The 13903-nt window shown below is 30.8% G+C and overlaps 1 protein-coding gene across 1 annotated transcript in view; it reads right to left on the bottom strand.

Moving 5' to 3' along the window:
* Positions 1–13903, bottom strand: part of LOC145286159 (elongator complex protein 5-like) — a 33107-nt gene that overhangs the window by 5572 nt on the left and 13632 nt on the right. Inside the window, exons 5-8 of the mRNA XM_080134931.1 lie at positions 10274–10452; positions 5403–5495; positions 2653–2753; positions 1257–1439 (exon numbers count right to left, since the gene is read on the bottom strand). Of these exons, the coding sequence (XP_079991057.1) occupies positions 1331–1439; positions 2653–2753; positions 5403–5495; positions 10274–10452 (482 nt within the window). The 3' untranslated portion in view covers positions 1257–1330. The remainder of the gene's footprint in view (positions 1–1256; positions 1440–2652; positions 2754–5402; positions 5496–10273; positions 10453–13903) is intronic.

Below are 13903 nucleotides of genomic sequence, written 5' to 3'. Positions count from 1 at the left end.
AAAAAAAAAAAAACAAGGAATTGAAAAAAATCAAGGAATTGAAAAAAAATCAAGGAATTGAAAAAAATCAAGGAATTGAAAAAAAAATCAAGGAATTGAAAAAAAAATCAAGGAATTGAAAAAAAATCAAGGAATTGAAAAAAAATCAAGGAATTGAAAAAAATCAAGGAATTGAAAAAAAAAAACAAGGAATTGAAAAAAAACAAGGAATTGAAAAAAATCAAGGAATTGAAAAAAAAAAACAAGGAATTGAAAAAAATCAAGGAATTGAAAAAAAAAACAAGGAATTGAAAAAAATTCAAGGAATTGAAAAAAAAAAAAACAAGGAATTGAAAAAAATCAAGGAAAAAAAAAAAAAAAAATCAAGGAATTGAAAAAAATCAAGGAATTGAAAAAAAAAATCAAGGAATTGAAAAAAATCAAGGAATTGAAAAAAAAAAATCAAGGAATTGAAAAAAAAAAACAAGGAATTGAAAAAAAAAAAAATCAAGGAATTGAAAAAAAAAAAACAAGGAATTAAAAAAAAAAAAACAAGGAATTGAAAAAAATCAAGGAATTGAAAAAAAAAAAATCAAGGAATTGAAAAAAAAAATCAAGGAATTGAAAAAAAAAAAAACAAGGAATTGAAAAAAATCAAGGAATTGAAAAAAAAAAAATCAAGGAATTGAAAAAAAAAAACAAGGAATTGAAAAAAAAAAATCAAGGAATTGAAAAAAAAAAAACAAGGAATTGAAAAAAATCAAGGAATTGAAAAAAAAAATCAAGGAATTGAAAAAAAAAAAACAAGGAATTGAAAAACAAAAAAAAACAAGGAATTGAAAAAAATCAAGGAATTAAAAAAAAAATCAAAGAATTGAAAAAAATCAAGGAATTGAAAAAAAAAAAACAAGGAATTGAAAAAAATCAAGGAATTGAAAAAAAAATCAAGGAATTGAAAAAAAATCAAGGAATTAAAAAAAAATTGCCGAGTTGAAAAAATAGCCGAGTTGAAAAAAATAGCCGAGTTGAAAAAATAGCCGAGTTGAGAAAAAATAGCCGAGTTGAAAAAAATTGCCGAGTTGAAAAAATAGCCGAGTTGAAAAAATAGCCGAGTTGAAAAAAATAGCCGAGTTGAAAAAAATAGCGGAGTTGAGAAAAAATTGAGAAAACTAGCATAGGTGGGTAATCAAGCTAGTGGTTTTTATATAATCCAGAAAGTCAATGGAACAGAAAAAACTTTTTAAAAATTCAAGTATATTATCACAAGAGAATCTTACTTTGTCTGCATTGCAAAAAGTAGGTGTTTATCTTTTCCATTTTCAAAACAAAGGGAAATAACTCTTCATATGATTCAGATGTCTAAATCATCATCTGGGTCTTCTTCATCAAAATCATCAGCATCATCTGGTTCATAAAATATCTGTCCACCTCCTCCAGATTTAGTTTCATCTTCTTGGGGTCTATACATATATATATATACAAAAAATTGAAATCTTAAAAAGCATTAACAAAAAAATCTTTTTAAAATAAATTCAATTTGTATAATTGGGCATAATTTTATAGGCTGCAAATTTGGTGAGAAACATCAATTGGAAAAATAATGAATACTTATACAGTTCAAAACTATTGAGTAGAATTGCACGAAATATAGTATGAAGCACTCTTGGCATGGCAGATATGACATAAGGTGAGAAGTTTTATTTTTTTATTTATTTTTTTTATTTTTATTTTTTTGACATATCAACTATTTTTTGGAGTCATTTAATGTCAAATTTGTAAAAACATTACTGTTGTATATTGGGGCCTTATACTGCACTTAACATCCGTAAAAAGGAAATATAATAAAATTTATTTTATTCATATTTAATTAATATTGAAATAAAAAAAATAAGAGAAATATTTAAAAAAGAAATGTTGAAATATTAATGCACATTATTTATTCCTAGGAAACACCAGGTGTGCCTTGAAGAGGTTAAAGACTAAAGATTAACTGAAATATATTTCAATTAATTTTAATTATTTTACTTACATTTCCTCTCATTAAAATAATGCTCAATATATCCTTTGGCCCTACTCTAAAAATTGGATATCATAAAATGTAAAAAAAAATAAGTGTTCTTGTCCAGAATTCCCCCTATATTAAAAAACTAAAATAAAAAAAAAATCAGTATGACGTACATAGCCATGACAAAACAAAAATATATTCCAAAAATTACGTAAATTGATCTAGTAGTTTTATTTTTATAAAGACAATAAAATTTTATGAGTAACTCAAGACCAGCTGCCTTGTTGGCCATTTTGAAAACAATCTAAAAAAAAAAAAAAAAAAGGGAGGGGGCAATAATTCAAACTTGCAAGATTTATGTTGTAATGCCTACAAATTCTCATCAATTGCTTAAACATGATTTCTTTATAAAAATAAAAATACTTGATCAATTTACGTAATTTTTGGAATATGATATTTTCGTTTCGTCACAGGTATGCACATCATACAGATTTCTCTTTATTTTTAACGAGAATTCTGAGCAAGAACAAAAATAAGAATTTAAAAAATATGGTGTCATGGACTGGGTACAAAAAAGGTATATGGGCCCTTTTACAATCCCAAGCAACGCCAGGTCTCCCTGCTACTATTTTTCATATAGCAAGATAGTTGTGCATAAAATTACTTACGTGTTCTGAATTTTTATGTGAGGGAGAACCTGACGACTTCTATCTTTTTTTTCTTTGTCTGTCAGGTTGAGATTAAAAGTAAGATTGGCTGTTGGGTCTGGCTGAAATAAAAAATAAAATCAGGCCGTATTAGTATGGTGTTTATTTATTATTCATCCAAAGTAAAAACACACTTCGGGCTATTCTTATCAGATATTATTGGACGATGTTTCTTGCATAAGGCATCAATATTTTCAGTAGTTACAGGTTTAAGACCGTTTCCTCAGACTATAGTTGGCATTTAAAAAAAATTAGGCATCACAAATATTCATTTTGTAAGAAGAAATGTATCAATGAGAAATAAACATTAAAGAGACTGTATTTATTTTAAATATAAAGTTTTTTTTTCTCTTTTCTTTTTAAAGAAAAAAATTGCTTGATGATTCCTTGTCGAGTGAGAATAAAACCAGTCAGCTGACTTTTTTTTTTTTTTTTTACTTCTAAGCATGAATAAAAAAAGAAGTCTTCCTTTTATAATTGAAGTAATTAGTTAATTAGTATTTTGTAAAAAATGTACACAAAAATTTATGATTACTAAATCTGTTCCAATTAAAATAAAAAATGGAATTTAAACAAATGAAACATTAAAAAAAAATTGTAAATTAACAGAAAACCCAAACTCCCAACACATTTTCTGCATGCATTTCAATGATTTGTTTTTAATAAAAGAAAGGTTCTTGCCCAAAATTTCCCCATATTAAAAAAAAACAAAAATAAATAAAAATCTGTACATACTTATCCCGGAAAAAAAATATTGAATTTCAAAAATTCACATAATTTGATCAAGTAGTTTTATTTTTATAAACGAAATAATTTTTTAACGATTAATGGGAATTCGTAGGCTTTACATAAAAAAATCTTGCAAGTTTGGATTATGTTACTTCAGCTTGTTTTCAAAATGGCATTGTGACATCATCAAATAGCCATAAAATCCGACTGTTTACTTAAATATAAAACTACTTGATTAATTTAGGTGATTTTTGGAATACAATATTTTCTTTCCAGCATAAATACGTACATGAGGCAGATTTTTCTTTATTTGTTGATATCGGAGGAATTCTGGACAAGCACCAAAAAATGATATTATGTATAAGATTTTACTGCTTTTATTTATATTTTTCTATGTCCCTGACACATGATATATAACTATTAGCATCTCTGATTTTGTACATGAATTTAAGAGTTTTAATGTCGCTGTAAGTGCAATAAAGTGTCCAATTTTAGAAATATAAGAATTAGTATTTACTTGCAAAGTTAACGGTACATATCCAACAGTTTATGATAAGCAGCTGGAAGATGGCAACGCGATTAGCCAATCAGCTGCCAGCAGATGACAAGTTTCAATGAAATTGTCAGGGTCATTATAATAAGTGTTTTTTTTTCTAAATCAAAAATGGATTATGGCATGCTGTGTGAAGTAAAAAAAAAAAAAGTTCTCCTGGCAAAGATTTAGTGAAAACAAATATCAACAACAATCTTTTGAAACTAAAAAGAATCCCCACTCCACCCCCTACAAATTTTAGCAAAAACAAAAAAGTTGTTAAAACACTTAACTTACTTAGAAAAAAAAAAAAAAAGAAATATTTTTTACAGCTGCTTTTATGCTTTCCTCATAAAAAAGATCCATCTGGAAACTTTTCTTGAAAAAGAAATCTAAAAAATTAATTAAAAAAAAAACTTGAAAAAGAAAAATGTTTTTTTTATTTCATATATTCAATGTTGCCAAGACTAAACTTCTTTGCTTTAATAACAACAAGAAACCTGCTCAACCACTAATAGCCATGGCTAATGACACATTACCTGAAAGTACTTTGCTCAAACTCCTCATCTTAACATTCACAGAGAACATGAGCTAAAACAGATGCATTGAGGGCATTGCCAAGGCTGCTGCAAAGAAGGTGGGCTCTCTCTACCATGCTAGAAAGTTACTTACGCCTGAGAGTATCCTGTACCTCTACAAAGCCACCATTCGCCCATGTATGAAATATTGTTGCCAGATTTGGGCCGGTGCATCTGCTATTAGTCTCTCCCTCTTAGACAAGGTTCAAAAGAGAGTCGCCAACCTAATAGGTCCCACACTATCAGCTAAGCTTCAAACGCTGTCCCATCAACAAAATGTTGCATCCCTCTGCCTGTTTTACAAGTATTTTAATGGTAGATGCTCCGACAAACTACAAGCCCTTGTACCGCCTTGACGTAAATACCCCAGACAAACCCGACAAACAGCAAAATCCCACCCTACAAAGTAGAAATCCCTAGATCTAAGAAAGCCTTCTACTCTGATAGTTTCTTTCCTAGGACTGCTAGACTTTGGAATTTCCTTCTGGGTTCCTGCTTCCCTGACAGTACTGACATGCAGAAGTTCAAGTGTAATGTAAACAGACATCTTGTTGCTCAACTCCCTACATAGTACCCCTAGAAATTATGTTCCAGATAGTAGCCCCCTACATTAAAGTGGCACTGTGCCTTGCTTGGAGTGAAAATGCAATAAAAAAAAATGAAAACAAATTACACTATTTTCTTGTTTGACAATTTTGTTTATTTTGATTTTTATCGTCTCTAGCAGTCTTCATGTTGGACTTTTTTTGGCTGCTTACGTAACCATGGGTAATTTTCTGGATAACTACCTAAAAAACATTTATGATCAGCAAATCCACTTTGAATAATGTGACCAATTGGACGTGAGTAAATGTAATCAAAATTCTATTCACCTGATTATCATCTGTAGTTAGATGAACTGCTGCAGATTTCTGCTCAATAACATCTTTCAGCTCAAAATTAGGACTCAATCGGAATTGCTCTTTCTAAATAAAAGAAAAAAATTTTTTTAATAAAATATGCCATGAAAAGTGTTTACGGTACTTAAATAGATTACGGACCGTGCTGAAATAATAATATTATTTAGAAACGGATTCTAAACATGGTAGGGGAGGCGTCTTGTAAATCTTCTGCACTTTCATATAAAAATTTAATAAACAAGAGATACTATAAAAATTGAATTTAACTTGAAAATCCTATTTAAAAAAGAACACGGTTCATATACTGTATTCGAATGGAAACAAGTTTAAACTAAACAAGAAAAAAAAACATGGCTCATTGGGTCACTCATTTAGCGCTTGTTAGGTTGTTTGCATTAGGATAAAATGAGTTAGCAAAGCCAGTTAAATTTTAAAAAGTTAAAAGACAAAATCTCTTTTTTTTTCCCCTCTCTTGTTATGATTTACTACTGAAGCGATGTGTACTTTTGTTGATGCACAAAATGGACTAATTTTATCGTTGGTTTCATCATCATCGTCATATAGATCCGAAGATTCTATTATTGATATTGATTTCCCCCGATAATTTTTCTAGACAGAATTCTTTATAGAAAAACATTGGGTACTCATGGGAGGGATGACAGGAAGGTTGCCAATATCTTGAGTGAAAGTGATTTTAAGTGGAATGAACTGGATTTGAACTTGGAACACCCAGGTCGTCAATCTGTGTCGTTAAACACTTGACCACCGTTACCTGCTTTGGTGATTTTCTAGAATAAACAACAAGAAAAAAAGATGGACAAAATAAATACAGAACAAATAAATGTTAGCAGAGGCAAGCTAAGTTACTCTTCTGCCTATCTGGATAAGTTTTTAGTGTTTTGACTTATGTCAAAGTGTTTTTTACCTAAAAATAAAGGTAGTGCAAAACTTGTCGAAATAAAAGAAAAAAAAAACAAAATAGTGTCTCATTAAAGCCATAACTGAGCCTCAATAATCGCTCAAAAATTGAAAATTAAAAAAAATACTAATAAAACTATACATTTTCAGGTGACTGGTGATATTTATTGGATGGGCTTCTGTCAATATTTGTTTAATTTTGGATTCTTAAGCGAATATCAAAGCTCAACTATGGCTCAAATGAGATCATTTTGTTTTTTATTCTAACTCTACAGGCATTACACTACCTTTATTTTTAAGTAAAATACACTTTAAAATAAGTAAAAACACAAAAAAACTTATCCAGGTAGGCAGAACAATAATTCATCTTGCCTTTGGTAACATTTATTTGTTGTATATTTTTTTCACATTTTTTTTTTTGCTTTATTGGATATTCTGGAAAATCACTGAAAAAAGCATTTGTTACTTTTGACTGTTAAGAGAGAGAGAGAGAGAGAGAGAGAGAGAGAGAGAGAGAGAGAGAGAGAGAGAGATGCAAGTGAGAGTGATAGACACTTTAAAAATAAGAGGCAGAGATGAAACAACTAAAGAGAGTGATGGTGATAGAAAATTAGTAAGAGGGTAATGTGATGAGTTAATTGCAAATTACAAATAAATAAATTTGTTTTCAAACATAACCACATCCAAGAACTAATGAATATTCTAATGTGTATTTTGTACTGTGAAATTATATTGGAAAAACTGTTTAAGATACAAATGCTAAGCATTAGTATTATAATAATAATAATAATAATAATAATAATAATAATAATAATAGATGAATAACAATTTTTCTAGTAGTTAATGTATAAACATATAAAAAATTGTATAAACATGTGTATTGAAAAAAATTGTATAAACATATGTGTATTGAAAAAAATTGTATAAACATATGTGTATTGAAAAAAATGTATAAACATGTGTATTGAAAAAAATTGTATAAACATATATAACAAATGTATACAGGGTGGAACGATAAAAGTGTCGTCCTAAAGAAAACAAAACTACTGCTTTTTTTTTTTTTTAACTTTTATTGAAAAAAATCAATTCAGGTAACTTGATTATGTAGTGGAGCTGACATCTATTCAATATAATCACCTTCAGCCTTAATCATCACCTTGATACGGGTCCAGAACTGAGAGTATGCCTTTTCCTCAAAGTGCTGTAGGGAGCTCGGCGAATATTTAGCAGATGACGGCAATAAGGCTGGTTTTGGTGTTGTGAGAGTTCATGTTGGTGCTGTTCTTGACGTATGACTAAACGAAGTAGTGGTTTGAGGGTGAAGAGGAGGGAGAAGCCAGTGAGAGATGGGGTACAAAGTCCTTGCACTCCTTCTGAAGCCAAACCTGGGTCTCTTTGGACTTGAAGACTGGCCCCGAGTCCTGCTGCCACACCCAGAATCTGCAAGTGGCTACCTGATTGCACCAGGGGATCACCACACTCTTCAGCATATCCAGGTACACTTTGATGTTGACTTCCAAGCCGACTTTGAAGATTTGAAGTGAAGTGGCCCTCACTTGGCATCACACCAAAGATCATAACCGTGTCTGGAAACTTTACATTCATCATCCTAGATATGTCCCTGTTATTTGTGGCAATCCAGCAATGGATACTGTCGTCTTAACTTGGATCAGTAGAGAACATGTACAGCAGCACATCTCTGATCTATCTTTTTGAACATTGTGTCACTTCCAGACATGATAGAAGGGTCGTATCACTTGGGATTTGTACACGACTAGCTAACTTATAGATGGTCTGCAACAAAAAAAGAAAATCAGTTTCCATCAAACAGAAATGGAATCAGGTTGTATTTTCTGTGGAGACAGTTTTATTGTTCCACCCTGTGCATACAATATATAAACCTATACAGCATATATACAAACACATAAACAAATGTATGAACATATACAACAAATATACAAATACATACAACTGTATAGACGTATAAAACAAATGCATTAACATATACAAAGAAACAAAAAATTATAGGATTTAATTCTAGTTATACTAACTAAAATAAATGAAAGTAACAATTAAAATAATATATATTTAATTAGGGAGAGCTTGGACGCATTTGACATGAAATAGACAGGCATGCTTGGATGTAGTTTACACAAATTTCAATTAGAAAAACAATGCTTTTCACTAATAAATCTATATTTTTGTGAAATTAGTTGTGGCATCTTCATATTAAAACAAGGGAGATAATGCAAATATTAAAACAAGGGAGATAATGCAAATATTAAAACAAGGGAGATAATGCAAATATTAAAACAAGGGAGATAATGCAAATGTCGTTTAGAGTTTGTTGAGTTCGAATACTAAATTAATTTCATTTTTTAACAATTCACTTATTTTCCATAATTTTTGGTGTACACTAATATTATTCATTGATAAGTAAGTATATTCATAAGTTTTTTGTTACTTTATTTTGAATTGCCATATTTCACACGTATTTCAATGTCCAACAGAACATAAACAGTCAACCAATGCGTGAACCTATTTTAAAATCATGGGCCAGTTTATCTATGGACATAAAACTTATTTGAACAGATTTCATATTTGGAAAAGCATTCATTTTTCCAAGACTCCGATGGCTCATAATAACAGCATGGAACATTGTATCCAAGAAGACATTATTTCCAAGGTCAGTCCATTTCTTGGATGGTTCCTTTTTTTTTTTTTTTAGCTAAATATTTCTCCCATCACAGGCTTGTCGTCTGCATACATTGTAACTATGCAACTCATGATTTTGATGATGGTGAGATAAATTAACTAAAATTGTTCTAATTATCTTATACTATTATTTCAAAGATTCTAGATGATTTTTTTTGGTGGTCTCTCTTCTCTTAGCTATTTCTCCCATTGCAAGTGTGGTGTCCACATGCGTTGCAACCTCGCACCTGACTAAACATGCAGCATTGTACATGTTAACAAAATTATTATCAGACATAATAGATATATATTTTGCGTACTTAAGGATAAGTATAAGCTTCGATGGATTGGTTGGTTGGTTGGTTGTTTTTGTTTTACAGCATATCAACTCTTTTTCAGGTTATTTAATGCCGAATCCAAAGATTTTGAAGAAAAATTTTTAATAGATTATATTTGTTGTTTTCAAGTCGGTTTCTATTTAACCCATAGTTGAGACCCTAACAGGTACTACTACTCCGGGTCAGAGTGGACCTGGGAGCAATGTAATTAAAGGGTGGCTCCACACTCACCAAAGCCTGCAAGCTGGGGCCTCACCACTGGATATAGTTTAAGGTCATATCCAGGTCCAGCTTCGATGGAATAATAGATACTACTGTCATTTATTCATCTCATTTGAAAAAAGACTGTTAACACAATCGTTATCAGACATTATATCTATATCTATCTATCTATCTATATATATATATATATATAGATAGATAGATGGATAGATATAGATATAAATATAGATTTTATCTTGACTTGTGATGAATAGTTGTGATACAAGAGCCATTTTCTGGACAAAAGATGCAAGCATTAAGACTGATACAGAAAAGGAAATGACATTTGATTTCATTTATGAATGTTTTTTTTCATTATCTTCCAGCACTCACAATAATGTTGCCATAGGCTTTTTGCATGAAGCTGGACATAAAAAAAAAAATAAACCCATATCTGAAGAGAAATTAATTTTCTTAAGAGTTAAGTGGTTCACATGAAATCTCATATCCAAGAAGGTAGTATTACTATTTCAAATGCCCGCTCATTTCTTGGGAGGTCTCTCTTTTCTTAGCTAAGTATTTCTCCCATTGCAGACCTGTCGACTGCCTACATTACAACTGATGACGAAGAAAAGTTATGTGCAATCAAAGAATAATTATAGACATGTAAAAAAAAAAAAAAAAAAAACTTACTATTTGTAAAATTTTTCCTGTTGTTCTGTGATGACGTATATGACAATTTAGAGTTGTATCTGATGAGAAACTGTTCTGGAGTGTAATCTCACTGGAAGCAACAAATCCTAAATGTGAAAGTAATTGGTCACTATGCAGATCCGAATGTACTAGTGACACAACCTGACCAACAGTTACACCTGAAATTAAAACAAAGCGCATTTCATTAAATTTAAGTTGTTTTATTTTTATTGTATACTTATTAGTCCTTATATTTTAAACTAGCAGGAATACCTGATGGTGTTTGGGATTTAACAAGGAACACTATGTCCTTTTTTACTATCCTCATAACATGATACTACTATATTTTTTTTTGCAAATATTGAGATACTATTGTATTATTCAGATTACTGTTCTCATCTTGAGTGTTATTTTCACGTAACCTCTGACCTTCTTCAGGTAAATGAACTCGAGATCCTTTTTGTTGAACTCAAGAATCTGCATGGATTTTGAACAGAACCCATCATTTAATCCATGGAGGTAGCATGCTTACAAATGATTTTACGTTCTTCTGGTGATTGTAGTGTTAGAGAGTGGTTGAACAGAAGCAGCAATTATCTATCTATCAAGTTATATATCTATTTACCTATCTGTCTATATAATTATTTATCTATCTAGTGATGAGAGGATAAGAACACAAAATTGGATTTATAAGACCATAAAATCCAACCTTGATCACCCTTCGGAGCCTCTGGCACAGTGGATAGAGGCATTGAGTCTACAGTTCCAGGTGATAGCGGTTTCAATCCTACCCAAAGCAGGCTAGAGGATTAGTTGGCCAAAACATAATGAGACATCAACAACTTTAATTACTAAGGATACAGTTACAAGACTCAGCATTCCTATCCCATCGCAGTTAACCATCTAAAGAAGGCCAGAAAATAAACTGGCTGAAACGTGGTGAAACAAACAAACAACAACTATGAAGATGAGGTTAACAATCTGAAAAAAAAAAAAAAAAAAAAAAAATGAATGCATACCTAGTCACATAATTTTTTTATGACCTCTTAGCATTTTGGTATCTGTTCTCCACAATATTAGCACCATTTTATGTCAGTAGTTTTTTTTTGTAATTATGTATTTTGAAAAAAATTAAACAAGCAAATAAAATGCCACTTCTAATATGAGCAGATAACGTGTTTTCAGCTTATTTAATGTTGAATCTATTTTGGTAAAAGTTTTTATACTACACGTTTTTAATAATTTCAAATATTTAAAAGATGATAAAATGGGTTTAGTAGCAAAGGGCAAAAATTAGCTCCCTGTGTATTTTAGGTCAACACATAAGAAAATCAAACTTATTTTTTTCATTGAAAATTGAAAATTTTATTACAAATATTTTTATTTTAATTTAAACATTTTTTCTTTTTACAAATACTCAGAGAAAATATGTTATTTTACTTTTATAATGAAAACGTTTTTGTACAAAAAAGTACTTAATAGTGGAGCTATATTTTTTAATAAATGTTTTTTTCTTTTTTGACATACATATTTAATACTGTAAGTTTAAAAAAGAAAATGTATTCTTGTCTATGAATTTTGTAATTGGAAATTTAGTTTATAAATAATATTTTTTATATACGTCTTTAATAAGGAAAATATTTTTTAATACTTAGAACTTGTGCATTTTAACATCCCTGTGTAAATTTAGAAAATCATTCTTAACATAGAGAGATGGGGGAGGGATCTTTTATTGAATCTTTCAAATACCATTTTAATGTTTTCAAACTGTCTTCCATTTCGATAATTAAGTCTTTTACAGATATGTTAATAAAACCTAGTTCAGCTTCTGTAGTTACTTCCTCAACCGATTTTCTCTATATTTGTTGCTTATCATGAAAAAATTGTTGGGTACTTGTACAGTTTAATCAAGACATTAAAAAATGAAAATATCGAAAAAAAAGTTATATTGTACGTATCCGTTATGAAATGAAGTTTTCCAAAAAAAAATTCACTTAATTTGATCAAGTAGTTATTTTTTTGTAGCAAAAAAACAATTTGTTATAATACTAATCAAAAGGTAGACATGTTTCAATTTTTAGGAAAAAAAAGCTGTTATTTAAGATGGGGAGGGGGGGGGGGGCGTCGGCGCTTTAGACTGAGTTATCTCTCTGTGGCATGTTCTAAAAATCCAAACATGGCTACCTTCAGCGTGCTGTTATAAAAACGTGTTTTTCCACTGTAAAAAAAAACAAACTACTATTCAGTAGCTGACAAATTAGAGGCAAAGCTGACATATTACTAAATGAAACAAAGTGCCGATCACCTTAGGCAGGTTTAAGAGACTTCCTCTGAAGCAGGAAATTTCTAGAGAATATTAAATTCACAAGCAGTTCTCAGTCGCATGTATACCATGTATACATGGTCAGCGATGACGACATTAGGTTTTGTATTTTTTGCAGCGAAGTGTCGACGCCCTTCCACGTATAGCGTCTAGTATTCCTGAATGCCCACTCATCTTGTATTGACCAGGCTTAATATTGCTTAACTTTGGTAATCTAACTAGAACTGATGTGTCAACGTAATCATGCTGTACACAGTTACTACCAGAGTGGATATGCAACACCCACTCAGAGTGTGACTTGATCACATTCATGATTGCACTAAGATAAAACAACACAGAACGTGTACTTGATATTACTCAGTTGATGTGTGTGTGTGCGTGTGTGTGACACAATCACGTAGCATAGAAAAGAGAACCTCAAATGTTATCTGTTATTAGCTGTCACATCAGTTCCCAGCGATTTTTGTTTCAGCTCAATCTACTCTCGTCTGTGACTGGCTTTGACTCCAATCTCTCTCGGTAGATCTCTAAGCCGCTGTCAGTAAATGTTTGCAAACTCAAGATTGTCCATAAACTCTTTCTAATTACCATAAACTGTTGCAAAACTCACTCCCACTTCTAAAACTCTTTGAAAACTCTAAATATCTTAAGCTCTTTGTTTGGTCTTTTGTCTCAGTCACTGCCACATCTGGATTAACAATCCTATTTCAGCTTTCTTTTGTGTGCCTTGGTGACTCCCGCTCTCTATTACCTTTCTACTAATCTCACTTTGTTTTGCTGAACAACTTATTTCCTATTTCTTTCTTATAGTTTTTTGCCTCTCTTTTTTTACTTCCTAACTCTTTGGAGGTGGGTGGTTAGGGTTTAAATGTCCGTGGTATCACAGTAAAAGATAACAGACATATAAAATATTGTGATTTCTATAACAGACATCTGGATGGAATCCTGAAAATCAACTGTATTTTGTGGGAGGTGGCGATGGTTCAGTGGTTAATGACACGGACTCACGACCTGGGTGTTCCAAGTTTGAATCTAATTCATTCCACAAAAATCACTTTTATTTAAAAACGCAGAAAACACAAATCCTAATTTAGGTGGCCTTTGTGTACTATGTTGAATAACTTCCTCCCCACTCACTTTCTATTAACCTTTATTTTGCTGATCGACATTTTGTTTTAATCCCCCCCCCCTTTTTTTGTTTTTAACTTTCCAACAGTTTTTTTTTTTTTTTTTGGAGGTGGGTACAATAGCACAGGTGTATCCCTCTCAGCACACGCATTATCTAAAAACACAATAAACCTTGCATT

Source organism: Euprymna scolopes, chromosome 10, assembly GCF_053919585.1.
Source record: "Euprymna scolopes isolate OS-2025 chromosome 10, ASM5391958v1, whole genome shotgun sequence".
NCBI lineage: Eukaryota > Metazoa > Mollusca > Cephalopoda > Sepiida > Sepiolidae > Euprymna > Euprymna scolopes.
This window is presented reverse-complemented; position numbering and strand designations above follow the sequence as displayed.